A 22440-nucleotide genomic window follows, 5' to 3' on the forward strand; every position below is an offset into this window, starting at 1 on the left:
TGTAATCTCCTCCTAGTCTGAGGGTTCTGCAGGTCACCACTGGAGTGGGTCCCAGCGGTGTTCAGGGGCGCGTGATATAAGCGCTGGCTGGCCGTGCCTTCCTCCCCTTCCCCTTCCTCCCGTGGCCCATGTGGCTCCTCCATGGCTGGGTACGAAACAGGGCTAGTGCGTGAACCCCATGGGGTCTGAGCCACACCGCCGGTGCCCTGAGAGCTCCCCTCTTTTTGCTGAACCCCCAGAGCCGCCCAGATTTATCAAAGAACCCAAGGACCAAATTGGCGTGTCGGGGGGCGTGGCCTCGTTCGTATGCCAGGCCGCGGGCGACCCCAAGCCCCGGGTGACGTGGAACAAGAAGGGCAAGAAGGTGAACTCGCAGCGTTTCGAGGTGAGTGGTGTGGGGAGGCTGCGTCCCAGGGCGCCCCGCCAGGCCTGCTGCAGCCGGCCTCCTCCATGCCCGCGCCGGCCTCACCCGCCGCCCCTGCCCTGCAGACCATCGAGTTTGACGAGAGCTCTGGAGCTGTGCTCAGGATCCAGCCGCTCCGGACACCCCGGGATGAGAACGTGTACGAGTGTGTGGCCCAGAACTCGGTCGGGGAGATCACTGTCCACGCCAAGCTCACGGTCCTGCGAGGTACGAGGCTCCTGGGGGGCGGTCCCCCCCGCCAGATGTGCCAGGTGGCCTGGAACTCTGCTTTGGGTTTTGCAGATGACCTGGTTTTCCTTACCCAGCCTGTAAGTCCACGGGGCCCAGAGCCCACACTGGTGGGCCGCAGTGGGCATCCATGCCCTTGCAAGACTGGGAGCCTCGTGGTCCCACAGCTACTTTGCACAGCACCTTACTCATACTTTTCCACTGCCAAGTGGGCTGCGGGCAAGATAGAGCACATCTGCTGTGGAATTAATTAGTGTCTGTGGAGGAGGCTGGCTTCAGGCTCGGCTTGATCTAGGGGATCAATTGGTGTTCTCAGATTTTCCCCTCTGCCTCCTGGCTTTGTTTTCTTCCATGTTATTCTGATCCCTGGTGAGCCACATGCCCCCATGGGCCTCGGAGCTGCCCAGGGGCTCTGGGAGCACAGGCAGGTCAGGCCACCTGCAAGGAGGGGCTCAGCGAGAGGCAGCTCCTCCAGACCCTCACACAGACACTGGTGGATGGCAACTGGCCACGGGCATGGACGTGGGGGCCACTCTGGCCACACTGAACTGATTGATTTTTCTCTGTGATTGTGATTCTGGCCAGGTGTCCCAACCTGTCACTACACTGGCTCTGTGCCCTGGGGGACAGGGCCGCACTGCCAGGACAGACGGACGGCCTGCATACCTGCGGCCACCCCTTCTCTCCTGCCAACTCCTCTTCCCTGTTCCCTTCCTCCCCCTCCTCCTCCTCCTCCCTGTTCCCTCCTGCCCCTCCTTCCTCCTCCCTGTCCCCTTCTTCCTCCTCCTTCTCCTCCCTGTCCTCTTCCTCCCCCTCCTCCCCTTCTCTTCCCTCCCTTCTCCTCTTCCCTCCTCCTCCCTGTTCCCTCCCTCCTGCTCCTCCCTCCTCCCTGTTCCCTTCCTCCCTCTTCCCTGTTCCCTCCCTCCTCCTCCTCCCTCCTCCCTGTTCCCTTCCTTTCCTTCCTCCTCCCTGTTCCCTCCTCCTCCCTGTTCCCTCCCTCCTGCTCCTCCCTCCTCCCTGTTCCCTTCCTCCCTCTTCCCTGTTCCCTCCCTCCTCCTCCTCCCTCCTCCCTGTTCCCTTCCTTTCCTTCCTCCTCCCTGTTCCCTCCTCCTCCCCTCCCTCCTCCTCCCTGTTCCCTTCCTCCCCTCCTCCCTGTTCCCTCCCTCCTCTTCCTCCCTCCTCCCTATTCCCTTACTTTCTCCTCCTCCCTGTTCCCTTCCTCCTTCCTATTCCCTTTCTCCCCTCCCTCCCCCTCCTCTCTTATTCCCTTTCTCCCCTCCTCCCCTCCTTCCTCCCCTCCTCCCCTCCCTCCTTCCCCCCTCCTCCCTATTCCCTTCCCCCCACTCCCCTGTCTTCCCTCTTTCCCTTCCCCCTTCCCTCCCAAAGGCCCTTGAGCTCTAAATCCCTCCCCTGGAAATCTGTCCCCTTTCTGACAAGGACCTACAGTCTGTCTGTTTTGGGGAGGGGTGGCTGGGGGGAGGGGGCGCAGTCTATGCGCAGCCCCACCACTTCCGGGCTATTTTTGCCTGACCTTTTCCTGGGGCAGACCCCCCAGGGCCTCGCCCTTGTCCATGCCCGTCCCCGCTGTCTGGGCTCCCAGAGCCAGGATGCCCAAACCGTTCCCCTCCAGGCCTCTGAATGTGGCCCCTGGCGGCCCAGGCCAGCCCTCTCCCGCCCTCTCGCGGCACTGCCTCCCCCTCCATCGCCATCTGACGGTGGGCCCGCGCACGCCTCTGCACTGTTGTTTTAATTAGGCTCCAAGGACTCTGGCACATTGTGGTGCGCGGTGAACGTTTGTTTATTGAGACGCTGTTGGTACTGTGGGGTGGCCACGGCCCCCTGCACTGGCTGGCTGCACCACGGGCATTCGGGGTGATAGGCCATCACATTCTGCTGTGTGTCTGCACCCCTATGCCCATGGTCCCCAAGGGCACCAGGCCTGCCATTTGGGATGGTATTGGGGACCCACCCCCCATGCCTGGCCCAGGATGGACAGGCCTGAACCCAGATGTCCTGCCCTGTGCTGGACATAACCTGGGGCAGGTGTGTGTGGTGAGCCTCAGTTTCCCCCTAGGACGCTGTGCCCCATCCTATATGACCTGTGGCATGCAGTTCAGTGTATAGCGGGACTTGGGGCTCTCTCCACCCCAGCGAGACCATGGCCCGCAGTCCCAGCCTGCCCTTTGGCTCGGGCTCCATCCCCTCCTCAGACGGTGGCTTCTGGCTGGCTGTCCCTGCCCTGTGACCTGTGGCCCGTCCCCCTCATCTTTGTCAGCACACACACATGCACGCACACACCTGACTTGCCTGTGGTCTGTCACCAGAGTTCAACTTGCCTCCAGGGATGAGGAAGCGAATGGCGGTGGCCGTGTGCCAATAAAACTTTATTAACAAACAGCAAGTGGGAGGCCTGGATGCGACCTTGGTCCATGCTGACCTTGGAGCACATGACAACTTCCTCTCAACCTGAGGCTGTGACCCCCCCCCCCCCATTTTCCAAGGTCCTATCCACAGATGACGAGTCCCTGGGGAGGTCACCTGCACCCCCGGCTGTGGCTAATGCTTGGACCAGCCAGCTCTCCCTAGTCCACCGGACTGGGAGCCCACTCGTCCCTCTGGTCTCTGCTGGGCTGAGCTGCCGCCGAGCGGCAGGCCTCCCCTCCCGTTGTCTCTCGCCCCTCAGTCCTGGCCACCCTGGCCAGGCGGGGCCCACGTGGGGCAGCAGACCCGGCCTTGTTCCTGCAGGGCTGGAAGCCTGGAGTCAGGAGGGAGCGGGGCCTCCTGTGAGGATGCTGCCCTCCTTGACCTTAGTGCTTCCCAACACAGGGTTTGGAAGTCATAGGTGCCATGTTTCAACACGAGCCTTGTGTTTCAGGGGTCACGCTCAATCATGACAGCACCAGCGGGCATGGGTTGGTTATGGTGGTGGTTTTTTTCTTCTTTTGCTTGGTACTGGGAAGTGAACCCAGGACGTTGCAGTTGCTAGGCAGGCGCTCTGCCACTGAGCTACAGCCCAGCCCTGGTGGTGGTTTCTTTGAGACAGGGTCTCACCACGTAGCCCAGCCTTCCTGGGTCACATGGTCCTCCTGCATTAGCCTCCCGAGGACTGGCAGATGTGTGCTGCCACGCCCATGCCCACCCCAGGCCTGGACGGGGGAGTGGGCGGGGCAGTGGAGGAAGTGGGCGGGGCCACAGCTGGGAGACGCCCACAGCCATTATTCTGGTCCTCTGCACTGGCTCCAGCTGGCCGCCTGCCCAAGGCCTGACCCAGCCCTGTCCCTCGCAGCCTGTCCTGGGCCTATGCCGTGCTCCACCCTGGGGCTGCCATCTGCATGCCAAGCTGGGGTTCAGGTTCTGTGAGGGAAGGCGGTGGGGACTATGGAGAGCCGTGGTGCTCTCTGCGCTGCCATCAGTGGGCTGGGCTCTGCGGACTTGGTGCCCATGCAGAAAGTGGGCTCCCTGGACTGCACCCACCCGTTGCCTGGGCATCTGGGAGCTGGGACGCCCTCAGCCTGTGGCCCTGAGGGGGGCTGGGCCACGTGGGGTCATCACAGGCACAGGCGAGGGGGAAGCAGGCCTGAACACACCCTGCCACCACTGACCTCGGCCTCCGTCTCCCCCACACCCTCAGAGGACCAGCTGCCCCCCGGCTTCCCCAACATCGACATGGGCCCCCAGCTGAAGGTGGTAGAGCGGACGCGGACGGCCACCATGCTGTGCGCCGCCAGCGGGAACCCCGACCCCGAGATCACCTGGTTTAAGGACTTCTTGCCAGTGGACCCCAGCGCCAGTGGCGGGCGCATCAAGCAGCTGCGCTCAGGTGAGCGGGCAGGGTGGCCAGGCCTGGGGGCGCGGGCCCCATGGGGAGACAGGGAGCAGTGGGAGGGGCAGACCTGCAGAGGGTCGGAGATGCAGAGGTGCGGGGCGGGGTGAGGGGGAGGCAGTGGAAGCCATAGCAGAGAGGTAGGGGGGAGGCGCGGGTGGGGAGAGGTCCCATGCAGAGCGGAGCAGGCCAGGCTGGGGTGGCGCTGCAGTCTTGGGGCACCCTGATGCCCCGTTGGTCCGTTGGTGAGGGTTCGTGTGGGGCGTCGTGTGCCTCGTGTCGCTGTCCTGTCCTTGTGGCCTGTCTGTGTGCGTGTGTGGCTCTCCTGAGGCCTGACCTACTTCCTGTGTGGGGTAAGGACACGTGGAGGGCACCTGGGCCACACGGTGGTCCTGCCGTGTGTCCCTCCTGACACCCACCCCACTCTCCAGGATCTAGCCTGGAATTCCTGCTGGGGCCTGGCCTCAGTTTCCCTACAAAACAGCAGCTTCTTGGCGGGACGTGGAATGGGCGCTGCTCCTCTCTGCCCTTCTTCCGTCCCGCCTTGCGGGCGGCCCCGCAGCTCCACATTAACGCTCTCTTCTCTCTTCTTATCCCCCATAAACGCTCAGAAACCTTTGGTAAGTCTGATCTCCATGACAACCACTAACGAACGCTCCCCACCTCACTAACAGCCACGAGTGGCCACTGCCCCCCACGAGGCATGCGACTAACTTCCCAAGCTGCCCGGCAGGAAGAGAGGAAAGGGACCAGCTAGGCTGCAGGGCGGCACGGGCTGCAGGGCCCACGGACGCCGAGGGGGCCTTATGCCTGCATGCGTGCGGAGACTTCTAGTAGCACAGGTTCTGGGAGCTTCTCTCCCTTTTCCCAGCGTCCAGCCTGAAGCCCTTGAAACGGGCTCATTCTTAATATGGTGGGAGTGGCAGACAGGACCACCATAGCCCTTCTGGCCTTTCTTGGGTGGGGGCTTAGAAGTGACCCGCACACTAGCGCATGGGCTCATCGCCAGCTCCGCAGAGAGGCTCAGACCAAGATCCTTTCGTGCATGCCATCTGGCCGGCCCAAAACCCCTGGGTCTGCCGTCTCCACTTCTACCATGGCCCTTGGGTGCAGGGAACCTGTGCAGGTCAGAGATCGGCCTTTAGTCCCGTCAGCCAGGCTTCCAATTCTGCCATGCGGCCGTTCACAAATTCCCCTTGCCTCCGTGGTGCCGGCAGCGTGGCCATCCGAACACTGGAGGTGTGTTAGAGAGAATTTGAGAGACAGACAGTTCAGGCTGGAGGGTTCCCTGTACAAAGCCTTATCCTGCCCACCCTTAGAATTTGAACTCAGAACCCACTACCCTGCTGGTCCCTTCTGTGTGCCCTTCTGGAAAACAAGCCTGGGCCCTGAAAGGAAGGACCTGCCCTTCTTATCCATGCAGCTGATAATCAGCACAATTGGGAAACTTGTCCCCAGGGCCGTGACTGGCCGTCAGCACAGGGAGCAGGAGGGTCAGTCGCTCGCCCAGCTCCTGGCTCCATTACACAGGTGCGGCAGACAGGCAAGCAGCCTTTCCTCTTCTCCTCGGGAGCTGCAGGTGGCAGGCGTGCTGTCCTCAATGCCCTTCCCTGCCCTCCTCCATGCCCTGTGGGTGACCCCTGACCTTTGCTACATGTCTGCCCCGGGCACTAACTGTCCTTCCTGTCCTTCTCTAACATGACTCCCAAGACCCTGCTGCTCCTACCCCGTCTGGACTTCAATAAAAACAGCCTCTTGTTGGGCCCCCAGAGCCATGAGGAGGGAAGCAGCCCTCAGGCCAGGCCAAACCTGAGCTTCTAGGCTCAGCCTCCCTGGAATCCCCAATGGCCACCTCCTCCAGAAAGCCAGGGCAGCCTAGCCCACAAGTCTGTTGGCCCCTTGCCAGCTGTGGTCCTACTAGGCAGAGTGGATAGTCTGCAGTCCCGCCTCTGGCCATACCCCTACAGCTGCCCTCACCTGAGTGGACAGGCCTGCTCAAGGTCCCGCCTCCTGGCCCCATCCTCATTCACATGAGTGGACAGGCCTGCTCGAGGTCCCGCCTCCCTGGCCTGACCACCCTCATTCACGTGAGTGGACAGGCCTGCCTGAGGTCCCGCCTCCCTGGCCCCACCCTCATTCACGTGAGTGGACAGGCCTGCCTGGGGTCCCGCCTCCCTGGCCCCACCCTCATTCACGTGAGTGGACAGGCCTGCTCGAGGTCCTGCCTCCCTGGCCCTGACCACCCTCATTCATGTGAGTGGACAGGCCTGCCTGAGGTCCTGCCTCCCTGGCCCCACCCTCGTTCACGTGAGTGGACAGGCCTGCCTGAGGTCCCGCCTCCCTGGCCCCATCCTCTGGCCGCCCTGTCACTCACCTGACTCTCTCTGCTTCCCTTCACAGAAAGCACTCCGATCCGAGGTAAGAGGTTCCCTCCTACCCACCTGCCACTCACTGCCCCCGGCCCCCTTCCATGACCCCCAGAACCCAGTCTTCTTATGCCACCCAGCGTTTATTGGTGTCTGTGTCTCTGTCTCTGTCTGGGGTAGAGGGTGACAGTGGCTGGGAGGGAGTGCTGGGAGCCAGACCTGTGGCCACAGATCGCTGCCCCGCCCTGCCCCTGGGCACGTGACGTTTTGCCACCTGTAGGAAGGACTCCAGAAGGGAACTTCCTTCGGGTGCTGGTCATCTGGGGGCGCCCTGTCCTGGGGGCCAGAGACAGGCCCTCGAGGGCCAGGTCTAGTGTCTGCTGCCTGTGTTCACAGCAGCGGCAGGAGTGCCGGGCCCTCGCTCGGCCTGCAGGTGCTGGTGCCAGGGCTGTGCTGTGGGCTGGGCTTTGAACCCACGCTGTCTTCATGCCGAGTGCTTTCTCCCGGGAAGGTGGGCTGTGAGTTTCTGTCTGGCTGCACGCGGCCTGGGAAGCTCCACTGGCCAGTGCCCTGTGGGCCTTTGGGCCCTTCAGAGAGCTCATGCTTTCCTCCCTGTTCTCGGGCGTCGCAGGCCTCCGTGGGCCTGAGAGTTCTGTCATGCTAGGAGAAGCCAGCGTGGATTCCCACATTCATGCTCACGGAAGTCATGGCTGAGGCTTGGGAGTTGAAATACACTTAGAACCGTTGGCCTCATCTGTATATCGAATCCAAACACACGTGGGAGCTCCAACCTTAGCTCTGTTTGTGGGTTGCAAGAAGCTTTAAAGGAGTGGGCACTGTGGCGCACAACTGTGACCCCAGCTACTTGGGAGGCCTGAATTGGGAGGGCTGAGGTTTAAGGCCAGCGAGGGCAGACTGTTAGTGAGACTCCATCTTAACAAACAGACTGGATCTGGTAGTGTCTAGCTGCCAGCCCAGCTGCACCGCAGGCAGAGGAGGATTGTGGTGCAGCCCCAGGCACAAGTGAGATACCCTACCTGAAGAATAGTGCAAGCAAACAGGGCTTGGGGACATGACTCAAGCGGCACGGTGCCTGCCTGCCAAGTGCAAGGCCCTGAGTTATTTCAAGACTTGTAACTCAGACATGGTGCACAGGGTAGGCCCCACTTGAGACCTGCTCAGGCAGGGCCCTGGAGCCTTGGGCGGGGCCTGTGGGGAAGCCCTGCCCTGTCCAGGCGGGCACACCCAGCAGCCTGTCCCCAGCTCCTTCCCTGGCGGCGGGCAGCATGGGAGCACCATTTCCCACCAGGGATACTCAGGAAGGACATGTCCCCAAATCACAAACCGTTTTTTTTTTCCTGCAGTATTTTGGTTTGAATTAGGGAACTTATATTTGCTAGGTGGTGTTCTCTGACACTGAGCCACCCCTCCAGTCCTGATTTTCACTTTTCTTTGTTCCAGTATTGGGATTTAAACTCAGGGCCTTGATGCTGTCCCTGAGCAAAAAAAAAAAAAAAAAAATGGTTTTTTTTTGGCCAGTCCTGGGGCTTGGACTCAGGGCCTGAGCCCTGTCCCTGGCTTCTTTTTGCTCAAAGCTAGCACTCTGCCACTTGAGCCACAGCACCACTTCTGGCCATTTTCTGTATATGTGGTGCTGGGGAATCGAACCCAGGGCCTCATGTATATGAGGCAGGCACTCTTGCCACTAGGCCATATATATCCCCAGCCCCCTGAGCAAAATTTTTTTTTTTTTTTTGGCCAGTAGTGGGCCTTGGACTCAGGGCCTGAGCACTGTCCCTGGCTTCTTCCCGCTCAAGGCTAGCACTCTGCCACCTGAGCCACAGAGCCACTTCTGGCCGTTTTCCATATATGTGGTGCTGGGGAATCGAACCAAAAGCTTCATGTGTAGGAGGTAGGCGCTCTTACCATTAGGCCATATTCCCAGCCCCTGAGCAAAATTTTTGCTCAGAGTTGGTTGGCACTCTACCACTTGAGCCATAGTTCTACTTCAGGCTTTTGCTAGTTAATTGGAGATAAGAGTCTCATGGACTTTCCTGCTCGGGCTGGCTTTGAACCCGGATCCTCAGATCTCAGCCTCCTTGGTCAGCTAGGATGACAGGCGTGAGCACCAGCCCCTGGCCGCGCTGGTTAATTTTCGGTAGGGTCCTGCTTTGTGTTCATCTTCAGTGTGGCTGTGGTGGATTTCCACATTTGCTGGGGTGACAGGCATGAGCCATCACCATCCAGCTCTCCTCCATGTTAGAAGTCGCTCAGACCTTCTCCATGTTGGGCTGTCGATCTCAGCCTCCCTGAGCGGGGACAGTGTGAGCCATGGTGTCGGCGGCCAACACTGCTGACATAGAGCAAGCAGGGCTCTGGGCTGCGAGGACAGTCAGGGTGCTAGGCCAGCACCCACTGACATCGGGCCCTGGCCACACTGTGCCCACCTGGCCAGAACAGGAGCTGGGCCAGACAGGCCTGCGGGACACCCTTCCCAGCACCCCCATGGCGCCCGGCTCCGTGGCCAAGTCCCCCCATTCTCCCCACAGGGGCCCTGCAGATCGAGAGCAGTGAGGAGACGGATCAGGGCAAATACGAGTGCGTGGCCACCAACAACGCCGGCGTGCGCTACTCCTCCCCCGCCAACCTCTACGTGCGAGGTAGGGAACGCCGCCACGTCAGAGGCAGGGACCCCTGACCCCTGGGCTCACAGCCACGGGCTCCCCTAACCCCCAGCCCCGGCAGCGGGCCCCGCCCTGGGGTGCCATGAGACGAGGGCCCGGCCCTACTGGATGAGGCTCGATGGTCCTCCCCTGCAAGATGGGTGGCTGCTGCTACACCCCGGCCCCCGTGGGGAGGAGGGAGGGCGGGGCGGGGTCACCGGGCCTACAGGGCCGGGGGAGCCTGGAGGCCTCTGCCCTGCCCCTCCCCTCCCCAGTTGGCTTTCGTGGTGTGTTGTGGCCTTCCTGTGTTGTGTGCTGGCTTTGCTTCTCTGAACTGTGGCCTCGTAGCTCCCCTTCCCTGCCCCACCCAGTGCCCTGGACCTAGGATTTGGGGAGGGGTCTTAGAGGCTGCGCCCCTTCCCTAGTGCCCCTAAGCCCCCTGGTGGTCCCAGAGCCTGGGGGGCATCGACGGCTAGTGACCCTCACAAAGGACCGGTCTGGCTGGCATGGTCGCCTTTGCTCCGTGCTGCTCACCCCCGCCAGGGGCTCCCTCCCCGCAGTGGCCAGAAGCCCAGGGCTCCTGACCGCCACGTCCCCACCCCACCCCAGGAAGTCTCCAGCCCGGTCCCTGTTCTCCCAGATGTGCAGGGGGCTCCACCCCCACGTCTACCAGCCCCTCATTGGGTCCGTTGAAGTCTTCATCTCCCCTTCTCCTCCTCTTCCTGTCTTCGCACCCTCTAATGGCCATTTCTGTCGCTCCTGGCAGTAGGCTCAGTAGGAACTGACTGGGTTGCACTGGGTTGCATCCTTTTCCCAGCCTCAGTTTCCCATGTGGCCTCCCCCTGGGAGTGCAGTGGGTCTGCCCATGGCCCCTCTGCCCTCCCCACACCCCAGAGTGGCTCCGGGATGGTGGGTGTGCACCTGGCCTCTGAGGAGGAGGCCGTGGGGGGTGGGCGTGGGGCGGGCTCGTGGATCTGCTGCCAGGGCGTTTCGGTGAGTTCTGCCGCATTCGCGGCTCTGATCGCGGTTGCGAAGCTAGCCTGTGTGTTTTCCTGCCCACACTGGGGATGGGGTGTGTTTGGTCGGGCTCAGAAGAGAGTGGATGGCAGGTGTGGGTGGGGCGGGCAGGGCCTTGGGTGAAGGCTTGAGGGGGGCCCTCTGTGTCCTTGGCCCCTGGAGGTGGGGTCCCCAGCCTGAGCCCCCTTCCTTCAGGGCCAGGCAAGGACCCAGCTCCGTCTCTGTTCTTTGCCTGGGTCTCAGCCGCTCCCAAGTTGAATTTAGAGAGAATCAGAAGAGCAAATGTAGACTTTGTATGGCCAGAGCAGGGTGGAAGACAGAAAAGAAGGTCGTTGCTGTTCCTTTTCTTTTTTAATTTTAATTTTTTTTATTCTTTTGGTTTAAAGAAAAAAAAGCAAACGATTGCAGCTTTAGCCTTGGGAAGTCCTCTTTTTACTCTCTGTATCTCCCCTATTTTTTCTCTCTTCCCCATGTCATTGTTCTGCATCAAACCCCCTTAACATCCCTCAGAGCTTCGAGAAGGTTGGTGTGTTTTTTTCCTTTTTACTTTCTTTACCCACATTTTTACATTCTGAAAAAAATGACACACATACACACACTAAGTAAACACAGACACCATGCAGACACACACAGACATGCACACGGAAAAAAATCTGAAACATGGAATATGAATGATAAAAAAAAAAACCACCAAGTGAGAGCAAAACCCAGAAAGACACAAAAATCTCAGCCGCGCCCAGCCCGGCCCAGGGCCGGCCGCACACATGCGATGCTTGCATTGTGGTCCCTCTGCATCCGTTGGTAATGTTGTTGCTAAGTTTCTGCACTCGTCGTCATGGTAACTGGGCCTGATGCATGCTGGGAGAATGTGAAATTTTTCTGCATGCCATTCTTGTTGGTTTGGTGACCCCCTCCAATGCCTTCTGTTGGAGTGTTTCTTGTCTTCCGTTCCGTGTTTCTTTTGGTTTTCTTGGATTTTTTTCTTTTTATTTTCCTTTAAAATTATTTTGTTTCATTTTGTTTGGGGGGGGGGAACTTGATTGGTTTGTCTGTACCCCCCCCCCACAGTGGTCCACTTCTCCAAAGCGATTGGTCTTTGGTTCTGTCTTGTTTCTGTGCTGTTTGGTTTTGGTTCCCTGGCTGAGCTGTTCTGGTCTGTGGCTGCTCCAAATGCATTGTGACTCCAGAGCCAGTGTTCCTGTCCCAGTCTCCGCGGAGGGCCAGGGCTCCGCAGCACGATGCTGGTGCAGAAAGTGACCGCGGGCAGGGAGGGGGGCTGCAGCCTGGGGGGCAGCCCCTCCCCAAAGCTGGCTAGTGCCCGGGCGTCCCTCTGGGCAGCCCTGGGGTCCTTTCCTTCCACCTCCATTCGAGGTACCCTCCCCCTTGTGGACTGAGGTGTGGCTGGAGGGCTCTGGGAGTCCCCGTTCTCAATCCGTTCTCCATCCTTACACGGAGCAGGCAGCAGCGATGGAGCCCCTGCAGGCCGGGCGGGCGTGGTGCTCTCCGCGCAGGGACAGTCAGTGTCCCGGCCTGGTCAATCCTGGCCAGGCACAAATCCGGAACTGCCCATCTCCAAACAGCGAGGCCCGGCACACTTTGCAGGGAGTGCTGGCCCGAGCATGGACCCCCCCTCCCCCAGGCTCTGCACCAGGCCCATGGGGAGTGGTCACTTTCTGAGTCACTTGAGCATCCACGCTGTGGAATTCCACAGAACACCGGGGGACTTCTGGACACAGCCTCTCCCCTACTCTTGTCTTCCCTCCCCTCTGCCTCCTCCCCTCCCACCCTCTCCTCTTCCCCCGCCACCTTCCTCATCTCTGTAAACCTCTATAGTGCTCTCCCCAAGAAAGGCCTTAGAGCCCCCCAGCTCCAGATCACTAGCAGCCCAGACGGGTTGCACTTGGGGAGCTTGCCTCACCCAGGCCTGCAGCACCTGCATGGCAGTGGAGGCCCGACACCCCGTGCCTCGCCCCTCAGAGTAGGCCTGCCTCCACCCTTCCTACAGCGGTTCCCCGCCACCTTCCCTGCCCCAGGACAGCGCACGTGGGAAAAGGGGCTGCCAGCTCCCCACCAAATCCAGCTCCAGGTGCTCCAGAGTCCAGGGTCGAAAGGGGCGGCCCTGGGCCCCCGCCTCCTCTACCTAGCCAATCACTCTGGGCCCATCCTCTGCCTCTTGCGGTCTGCCCACATCCTAAGAACAAGCCAGGTGGAGCCCAGCCTGCAGGGTAGCGCAAGTCCTTGTTTACCCCGGTGCCCCTGGCCAGAGGAAGTCAGAGCCAGGCCCCTCCCATGGCGGCAGAAGCCCATCCATCCCTTAAGACTTGGGTTCTTACTTAGCTTTTCTGAGCCCCCTTGAGCTCCAGCCCAGGTAGGGGCTCCTCCAAACCCAACAGCACCCCCATCTCAAGAAGCCCTGGGGCCAGAAGGAGGGTAAGGGCTGAGCGGCCTTCGCAGCAAATACCAGCCCACCAGGAGACTGGCCCATCCCGCTGTTGTACCCAGAAGCTGCAGGCATCTGCCTTGTGGCGGGTTACCTGCAGGTCCCCGGCCTGGGAGCCCCTCGGGAGGCCAGGGGGACCACTCTCCCTGTTTGTTTTCTTGTGTCTTTGAAGCTGCTGAGCCCTCGGGGTGTGGCTTCATGGCCAGGGCCCCCGTCTTTACCGACGGGCGTGGCCACACGATCCTTGCCGCGGCCCTCACCATGCCACTTGCACGGAGGAGGCCTTAAACTCAACGCTGGGCTCAAGAGCCCAGGAATCCGTGGGGTGCTCTCTAGGTGGCCCCCGGTGGGAGCGGACACAGGGCCAGGCCCAGCACTCTCACTTCTACCAGCCATGCTGGCCTTGCACACACACATGCACACATGCACATCAGGCCCCTGACTGGATCTGGGACCAGTGACATATCAGGACCCCAGCCCCTGTCATTCTGCTCCGTCCCAGGGAGGGGGACTCAGGGCTGGGGTGTGGGGACACGGGTACAGGGCTGTGGGGCTCCCACAGGAACACTGAGCTGACCCTGCCTGCTGCCTGTGCACTGAGCTTCCTGTGTGGGTGGGCCGAGGGCCGCTAGCTTACACCTGTCCTTGGGCTCAGGGGAGGGGTGGGGCGGGAAGGCCTGGCGAGAGCCAGGGAGGGGGACAAGAAACAGGAAATGGGGTAGCTCCCCACCCCTGACCCAATGATCAACACAAGTCCACAGCACAGCAAAATGTCCGGTTCCGAAGCCGGCAGCTGGCCGCACGGCCTGGGCCGCCCGTCTCTGGGCGCTGTGCTCAGGGCGGAGGACTGGGTGCTACCCACCCCCGCAGGCACGGGCTGGCGCACGAGGAGGGTGTGGGCAGGCGTGAGGTGGGGTCTCCGGCCCCTCCCTGGACAGGTGTAATCTAAGTTTACATCCGCCCTGGGCTGCACAGCTCCCCCTGCCCCCCATCCACACCCTCATTCTGGGGCGCAGAGAAGCTTGCCTTCTTCCTCTCACCTCAGAATGCCTGCAGAGCCCTGCTTGCTAACTCATTGGGATGTGTGTATCACCACTGAGCCCCACCTGGCGTCCACCCAGAGCACCTCACTTTTGAGTTCCCTTCCCACTTACCCTCTTCTCCCCACCCTCTCCCCTGGACCCCACTTTTGTTCTTTGAGTTTTTGCCTATTCCTGCCTGGGGGAGGGGTTGTTTCCCCGGTTGCTTTGAGTTGTTTTTCCATGTGAATCGGGGTTTGAAGCGACCATCCCCTTCCCAACCCCCCACCCCACCCCACCCCGCCGCCCCCATCCCGGCCCTCGCCACGCGGGTCCCTCCACTGGGAGCCCCGGCCGCTCGGTGACGAGAAGAGCTGGGGACCAGAGCCAGCTGGAGCGTGCTGAGGATCAAGGCTGGTGTGGTCCCCTATAACCCGCCTGGACCCTCCACTCAGGTCGGTAATCGGGGGCCAGGGTCCCTCGGGGCCGCTCCGTCCCGGGGGTCCTGCGCTCACCTTATTTTCTCACCCGCACCTCAAGCTTGCAGCAAGGGGTGGAGAGGACGTGGGTGGGTGTCCGCACCATGTCGGGCAGAACACAGCGTCGACTGTCCACAGCAGCCGGGCAGGCCTCGCGGCAAACCAGCCCCTTCCCGCGGGGCCATGCGGGAGGCCATGCGGGCCCTGGGTGACAGCTCCTGTTGTTACCCCCCACCCCCCTGGCCTGCGGGGACCAGCCTTCCTGGCCAGCCTTTGCTGTTGCTCCATGCCTAAGGGTTTGGGCAATTTTCGCAATTCTGATGCCCTTGGTATTTAAGGTCAGATCAGGTGTGAGCAGTCCTGGTATGATGTGGCCCCCACAGTGGACACGCTGGCCTCCGGTGGAACCCTGGCACCCAGAAAGTGGGCCTAGGGTCTCCATTCCCACTGCCCCATAGGGGACCTTGGACGGCTTCCGGGCCTCTGTAAGGGGGCTCTAGGTGCCGCCCCATGGCCAGAGCTCCTGGGGGTGCAAGCACCTGCTGGGCACCCTGCCAACAACTTGGCGTCTCTAGAGAGCAGGAACCTAAAGGGAGAGGGCCTGGCAGGCTCCGCCTGGTCCCCCCCCAGTGCTGGTGGGCAGTGGCTTCCTGGGCTTCACGCCCTGCCATTCCCCTTTCTCTCCTCATGTCTCAGATCTCAGTTTCCCCATCCACCCCTGGGGACTCAGAGCAGCCATGGGGCTGCCGGGCTGTGGAGCAGCCTCCACTCTGGGCTGTGTGCATTTACAAGATGGGGAAATTGAGGCTCCTGCCGGTGGGCGGTGTCTCCAGGCCAGAGGCTCTGAGTACACACCCGCTTGGTGGTGCGGGGGGGGGGGGGGGGGCTGGAGGTGCTGGGGGCGGCTGGTTTGCCACGAGGCCTCTTTCTCCGCAGTGACCCTGGCCCTGGCGGCCTGGTCCCCCGGTGCTGGGGGAGGGGCCCGGCCCGATCCTGTGTTCTGCCCGCAGGGGGGCAGCTCCCGGGAAGCCACAGCCCCTGAGTTCAGACCCCGATTTTCAGCCCCACACCATTCCATTTTCCCCCCCTTGCTTTTGGGTGTTGTGTTTCATTTTGGAGGGTTTTAATTTATGTGGGTTTTTTTAGGATTTTTTTTCTCTTTGCTTTTGCTTTGTTTTTGTTATTTCTCTCCTGGTTTTGGTTTGGACGTCGGTGCCGTTTTCTGTCCTGGATTAATTAGCTCCCTCTGCTCATCCCCATCTTCCTCTGTTTCCATGACAACACAGCCTCCGCATTGCCTGCCCAGCCTCCTGTGGAGGCCGGCGGCAGGCCGCGGGCCTGGGCCACGTCCACCGGCCCCCCGAACCCCATCACCCCCTGCTCCCTTCCGCCAGCCCTGCCCGACGCTCCCCCATCTCAGCACCCTCACCTCGTCCGTCTGTCTGCACGGCCCATCTGTCTCCCCCATCCTTGCCCTGAGCGGCGCCTGCCGCCCTCCATCCTGTCTCCACCGTGACTCTGGACTTTTCGGGGGGCTCCTTTTCTGAAGGGTTCTAGCTCCTACCCTCGCACCCCAGATTCAGGGAACAGGGGTCAGGTTCCCCACAGGGGCTAAGGCTGGAAGGGAGCGGTGAGGGCTGCCTCCTCTTCAGAGTAGAGTGGTGAGAGGCCTTCATCGCAGGTGTGACAGCGCAGCCCCACTCCCTACATCGGGGTACTGGGACACAGCCCCCAGAGCCCTGGCCCAGCCCCATGCTTGCTTAGTCCCCAGAGGTCACTTGGGGCCAAGGCCTTTGTGCCTGAAGTCTAGCCTCACCCCAGCCCAGGTTAACCATCTGCCCCTCCCATCTTCCGAAAATGGAGCCCCCGAAATCCGTCCTGCCGCCTTCCTAACCGCGAGGTCCCTGCAGAAGGCGGCATCCGCCCCTCACTGCTGAGAAGCGCAGAGTGGCCTCCATGCCCCCCATCCTCGTGATTATCTATGGCCGAGTTCCTGCCAGTAGCACTGCGGGAGATGTGGGAGCGTGCGCCCACATTCCCTTACGCCCGCTAGGACTACCGCGTAGCCTCCAGTGGGTCCCCCCTCCTGCTGTGCCCGTCCCTCTGTCCCCCTCTCTCCTCTCCTATCTGTCCTCCTCTGGTTCCCTGCATCACCCTTCTCTGTCCTGCCTCCCCTCCCCCTGCCCCTTCCTCCTCCCTCTTCTCTCTCTGTCTCGTCTGTCTCTGTCTCTCTCTGTCTCTGTCTCTCTTTCTCTCTCTCTCTCTCTCTGTCCCTCTCTCTGTCTTGCCCTAGTGTGCATGATGTCTGTCACTTTTGAGACCTGCATTTATGAATGGAAACTTGTCAGATCTGACAGAAGCTTTTAGAAGGGTTTCTACCCCACACCACAAAAATTTCATCAGAGTTTCTCATCTTTTCCTTGGGGGGAGGGGTGGCCCCCCAAGCCCCCAGAGCACCCCGGGGGGGGTGGCCAAGCTCCAGGCCCTCCCTCTCTGCCTCCCAGCTCAGAGACCCAGGGAGGTGACAAGGTGCCCCCCCCCTTCGTGTCCTGCACCCCCCGCAGCCACAGTCAGAACCTTCCCGCGCCTGCGCATGGCTGCAGCCCGACTCAGAGCAGAGCAAAGATGAGAAACCGCTGATAAATTTTTGTGCTCCGAGCGGGCCCGCAGCGGTCCCGAAGCCCTGCTCTGACGTGACGCTTCGTGTCTCCTGACGAGATGGAGAACTCTATTGTTTGTGAACTACCTTCCTTTAAAGTTTCGTTTCTTTGTGTTAGAATTTGGTTTTTTAATTTGGTTCTTTTGTTTTCTTTTCTTTTTTGGGGGGAAACTGATTGGGGGAAGAAACAGCCCTGTGTATATTTAAATGGCTTTCTACTCTTTTTTTTTCCTTTTCCTTTCTTTTTTTCTTTCTTCCTTTCCTCCTCCACATCTGAACCCCATCCTTGCGGCCCCCCCCAGTGCGCCGCGTAGCCCCCCGCTTCTCCATCTTGCCTGTGAGCCACGAGATCATGCCTGGCGGCAACGTGAACATCACCTGCGTGGCTGTGGGCTCACCCATGCCCTACGTGAAGTGGATGCAGGGGGCCGAGGACCTGACGCCTGAGGATGACATGCCCGTGGGCCGGAACGTCCTGGAGCTCACCGACGTCAAGGACTCGGCCAATTACACCTGTGTGGCCATGTCCAGCCTGGGCGTGATCGAGGCCGTGGCCCAGGTCACCGTGAAATGTAAGCCAGGAACACAGGAGGGCCGCAGACCTCAGGGCTCACATTCCCCTCATTCTCTGCACAAATCACTTCCTGGAGGTGGAGCTGCAAGGGTGCTCTGTGCCGGGCAGAGCTGGGAGCTGTGGGCCCTGGCAAGCCTGTAACTGCAGCACTGGGGAGGCAGAGGCAGGAGGGTCCCCAGTGCCAAGCCAGCCTGGCTACCAGTGTGACTGTCTGCAAGAAAAAGAGGCTGGGAGGAGCCAGCACCAGTGTGGCGTGAGGTTCAGGGGTGGCCGGCCGCAGGAAGCTTTGTATAAATAAAGCTTTATGGAGACACTGCACAATCACTTCAGAGCTTTTGAGCTATCTTGGCAAAACTGAGTGGAAAAGCGTGCCCAGTTTTCCCATGGCCCATAGAGAGGGTGCAGGTCCATGACGACTTCCATCCCCGTGTTGCCCCAGGTTCCCAACAGCCCGGGGCGGGCGTCCCGGCCTCCCAGCGTGGAGGACGTGTGGGGAGAGCGTCGGCGTGGTGCCGCTTGCCTGGGTAGCCAGGGCTGCGGCAGAGAAGTGTGAAAAGTAGACAAGGACATATGGGGTGCAGGGAGAAGTAGGAGCAGACAGACCCCAGGGGACCAGACAGATTGGGACTGCAGACATCTTAGAGACTAAAATACGTGTGTGTGTGCACGCAAGTCCTGAGTGCTGTGCCTGAGCGTTTGTGTACAAGGCTGGTGCTCTACCACCCGAGTTACAGCTCCACTTTGGCTTTTTGGTGTTTAATTGGACATGAGTCTCATGGACTTTCCTTCAAACCATGGTCCTGAGATCTCAGCCTCCTGAGTAGCTGGGATTACAAGCGTGAGCCATTGGTGCCTGGCATTTTTTTTTTAACTTTTTAAGGTTTGAAACAGATGCTTGAACTTGGTAGCCAACACTTTTGCTCATTGGCTGGCACTCTACCAACTGAGCCATGCCTCCCCCCTTCCTTTTCTGTTAAATGCTATTCTTAAGGAAGCACATGTTTTCTGGCTGGACATGGTGGCTCACACCTGTAACCTTAGCTACCCAGGCAAATCTCAAATCAGCTGCAGCATGAGGGACGAGCCAGTGGGGGGGGGGCCGGTGGAGGACCCCAACCTCACCCATTCCTGGAGTGAGCACAGGGGAGCTTCAAGGCCAGCTGGCCCAGGCATAAAGGGTGACCCTATCTATCTCCAAAATAAGTGCACCAAAGAGGGTCTGGGGCGCAGCTCAAGTGGGGGCTGTGTTCCTGTAGCCAGGGGCCATGGTCAGGTGTGAGACCCAGAACTCAGCCCCAGGCTCCACCACGCACAGATCACATGCTCTCAGCTTCACAGTTGCTGGTTGCGGCACTCGGCCTCTCCATAGATAGCATATCAGGTGGTGCGGCCTGTGGTTCTGCCAAGAAATGAAGGGATCATAGAGGGTGGTGATATGTGGTCCAGAGTCACAGGGCGCCCCGTTCCCCTCCCATGACCCTGCGTCTCTCCCACAGCGCTCCCTAAAGCCCCCGGGACCCCTGTGGTGACAGAAAACACAGCAACCAGCATCACCGTCACCTGGGACTCGGGCAACCCAGATCCCGTGTCGTACTACGTGATTGAGTACAAGTCCAAGAGCCAGGATGGGCCGTACCAGATCAAAGAGGACATCACCACCACGCGCTACAGCATCGGCGGCCTGAGCCCCAACTCCGAGTACGAGATCTGGGTGTCAGCTGTCAACTCCATCGGCCAGGGCCCCCCCAGTGAGTCAGTGGTGACGCGCACAGGCGAGCAGGCCCCGGCCAGCGCCCCGCGGAACGTGCAGGCCCGCATGCTGAGCGCCTCCACCATGATCGTGCAATGGGAGGAGCCCGTGGAGCCCAACGGGCTCGTCCGTGGCTACCGCGTCTACTACACCATGGAGCCTGAACACCCCGTGGGCAACTGGCAGAAGCACAACGTGGATGACAGCCTGCTCACCACTGTGGGGTCCCTGCTGGAGGACGAGACCTACACCGTGCGCGTGCTTGCCTTCACCTCCGTGGGCGATGGCCCACTGTCGGACCCCATCCAGGTCAAGACACAGCAGGGGGGTGAGTGTGCACGCCAGGCATCCTTGATAGTCGGGAGGCTGAGGTCTGAGGATCATGGTTCAAAGCCAGTCTGGGCAGGAAAGTCTGTGAGACTAATTAGCCACCCAAAAGCCAGAAGTGGTACTGTGGCTCAAGGGGTAGAGTGCTAGCTTTGAGTGAAAAAGCTCAGGGACAGCACCCTGACCCAGAGTTCAAGCCCCCATATCAGTACAAAGACAAAACAAAGCAAAAGCCATAATAAGACTCCAGTACCACAAAAATAATTGGTGGCAGAGTAGAAAAGTTTCAAGTCCTCCCAGAAGACCCCAGTTGGGGCTCCCATGGACAATCGGACTTGGGCAGCCCATAGGCCTATAGGCCCCGCAGCCTCCCCTCGCCTTGGGCTGAATGGGGCCCCGGGCCAGTCCATCGACCACCCCTCCCTGTTGGGGCTTGGGGCCTTGGGTGCCACGTCAAGAATGTGGGGTTCCAGTTCTGGACCTTTTTCTTGGGGGTTCAGGCTTTTGAAACCTAGAACGCCCCTGTGAGAGGACAGGTGGCTGAGCTCGGAGCTCCGGGTCTGGGGTTCCTCCCTGAGCGCGGGGCGGTGAGGGCCCCTGGGACTGGGCTGTGCCCCCATTTGCACTCGTGCTTCCCCCAGTGCCCGGCCAACCCATGAACCTGCGGGCCGAGGCCAAGTCCGAGACAAGCATCGGGCTGTCGTGGAGCGCGCCACGGCAGGAGAGCATCATCAAGTACGAGCTGCTGTTCCGCGAGGGCGACCGCGGCCGCGAGGTACCCGCCGCCTGCCCACCAGGACGCGCCCTCCAGGGCCCCTCCCACAGCCGGCCCTCCCGGCCCCACCCACCGCTACCCCCGACCACGCCTACAAGGTCCCCCACAGGTGGTCCCTATGTCCCGCCCACCGCGGCCCCTCCCACAGCCGGCCATCCTGGCCCGGCCCACAGATGGCCCTCCTGACCCCACCCACCTGGTGCCCCACCCACCACGGTCTTTCCCAGTGCTGGCCCTCCGGACCACACTCACCCGGTGCCCCGCCCGTTATGGCCCTGCCCACCATGGCCCTGCCCACCATGGTCACGCCCACGGCAGGCCCGCCTCCCGCCCCGCCTATCCCCATCTCATCACCTCCCACAGCCGCCCCCCCCCCCCCACTCCTGTCTCCACCTGTCCCCAGGTGGGGAGGACCTTCGACCCCACGACGGCCTTCGTGGTGGACGACCTGAAGCCCAACACGGAGTACGCGTTCCGCCTGGCGGCGCGCTCGCCGCAGGGCCTGGGCGCCTTCACCGCCGCAGTGCGGCAGCGCACGCTGCAGTCCAGTACGTGTCTCGTCTCGCTCGGGCGCCGCGGGCCGAGTCCGCGCGGCCCGGCTCCGCCTGGGGCCGGGGCTGCGCTAGGGGCGAGGACGCAGGGCCCAGCGGCCCGGGCAGGGGAGGCGTGGCGGGCACGGGCTCCTCGTCCCCTCCCAGATCGCGCTGCCCGGGAGTGGGACTCGCCTCCCCACGGAGGACGCGGCAAAGCCCGCCCCACCCGGGGCCCCTCCGGCCCTGCGGGGCTCCAGGCCCCAGGACAGGTCCCCAGCTGCGGTGGACGGGAGGGCGCGTGGGGCTCCGGGTCCCTAGAGTCTGCTGTGCCCGCCCGGCCTCCCTGTCACATGCGAGTCGCGCGTCCCCGGTCCCCGTCCTCCCCAGTCAGTCACAGTCACGCACGCGCGCCACAGGCTCTGATCTGCGCGCCGCCTTGAGCCCCGGGCCGCGCGCGCGGGGTCTCGGTCAGTCGAGGGGGCCGTGGACTTGGGGCGGGCGGGCCGGAAACGTAGCCACCGGCCCTGGGGGCGCCCAGAGGTGCCAGGTGTCCGTGAGGTGGAGGTCAGTGAGGGAGGCCTGTGGCGCGAGGCCGGCGGAGGTGGCGCAGGTAAGTACGAGCTGGTCTCACGCGAGTTCACAAACACGACCCACCCTGTGTGCCCGCCCGACACCCGGCCGCACAGACGGCGGCACCTCCGGCCCCCCGCGCACCCTCCGGGCCATCACGCAGGTTGGGCCGGATTGTGAAGGTCGCGGCCCCCGAGGCCGCTAGCAGGGGCTTCGGCCCAGCCACAGGAGCCTCCTGGGCGCCCAGGACCGGGAGCGGGGGAGCAGGACCCACTTCTTGCCCCTAGCCGGGTGGGGCCCAAGGAAGCAGCCGAGAGGCCCAGGGCCAGGCGCGTCCCCGGGATGCGGCTCCTTAGCTGAGCGCAAGGGTAGGTGGAGGTCAGACCGCGCCCGCGCCACAGCAGCTCAGCTCGCGGCCCCGTGCCGCCCACCACGAGCCCCGCTAGCCTCCCAGTGCGCCCCGCCGCCCCTCGTAAGAAAGTTGTAATTTAGCACTTGAAGAGTGGAAGGTAGGTAACAGACTGGGAGATTTCTGGAAGGCGCCTGTCTTTCTTTCGTTATGATTTTCCCCATCATCACCACCATCGCCCTCGTTTCTTGTTTTACTATGGTTTTGGTTTTGTTTTCTTCCCTCCCCACTTCTCAGCAAGTCCATCCCTCTGGCACATTCCCCAGTTGGTTTTCCACTCCTGCTTGGTTTTCCTCAACCTCCCCCCTGCCCCCCCCCCCGCATTTTTGGTTGGGGTGGCTGGTCAAGAATGGGGGTGCCCCTCACCCCATGTCGTTTCCAAGG

General features: G+C 61.5%; 1 protein-coding gene across 7 annotated transcripts in view; it reads left to right on the plus strand.

Annotated features, from left to right (window-relative positions):
* Ptprs (protein tyrosine phosphatase receptor type S) overlaps positions 1 to 22440 on the plus strand; it is a 65531-nt gene that overhangs the window by 25787 nt on the left and 17304 nt on the right. For all 7 annotated transcript variants that reach the window (XM_048341915.1, XM_048341918.1, XM_048341919.1 and 4 more), the window contains exons 3-10: positions 240 to 385; positions 490 to 631; positions 4284 to 4472; positions 9391 to 9501; positions 17421 to 17690; positions 19189 to 19770; positions 20411 to 20544; positions 20948 to 21092. In XM_048341915.1, coding sequence (XP_048197872.1) covers positions 240 to 385; positions 490 to 631; positions 4284 to 4472; positions 9391 to 9501; positions 17421 to 17690; positions 19189 to 19770; positions 20411 to 20544; positions 20948 to 21092 — 1719 coding nt within the window. The remainder of the gene's footprint in view (positions 1 to 239; positions 386 to 489; positions 632 to 4283; positions 4473 to 9390; positions 9502 to 17420; positions 17691 to 19188; positions 19771 to 20410; positions 20545 to 20947; positions 21093 to 22440) is intronic.

The sequence above is a fragment of the Perognathus longimembris genome, chromosome 3, assembly GCF_023159225.1.
Source record: "Perognathus longimembris pacificus isolate PPM17 chromosome 3, ASM2315922v1, whole genome shotgun sequence".
In the NCBI taxonomy this organism is placed as follows: domain Eukaryota; kingdom Metazoa; phylum Chordata; class Mammalia; order Rodentia; family Heteromyidae; genus Perognathus; species Perognathus longimembris.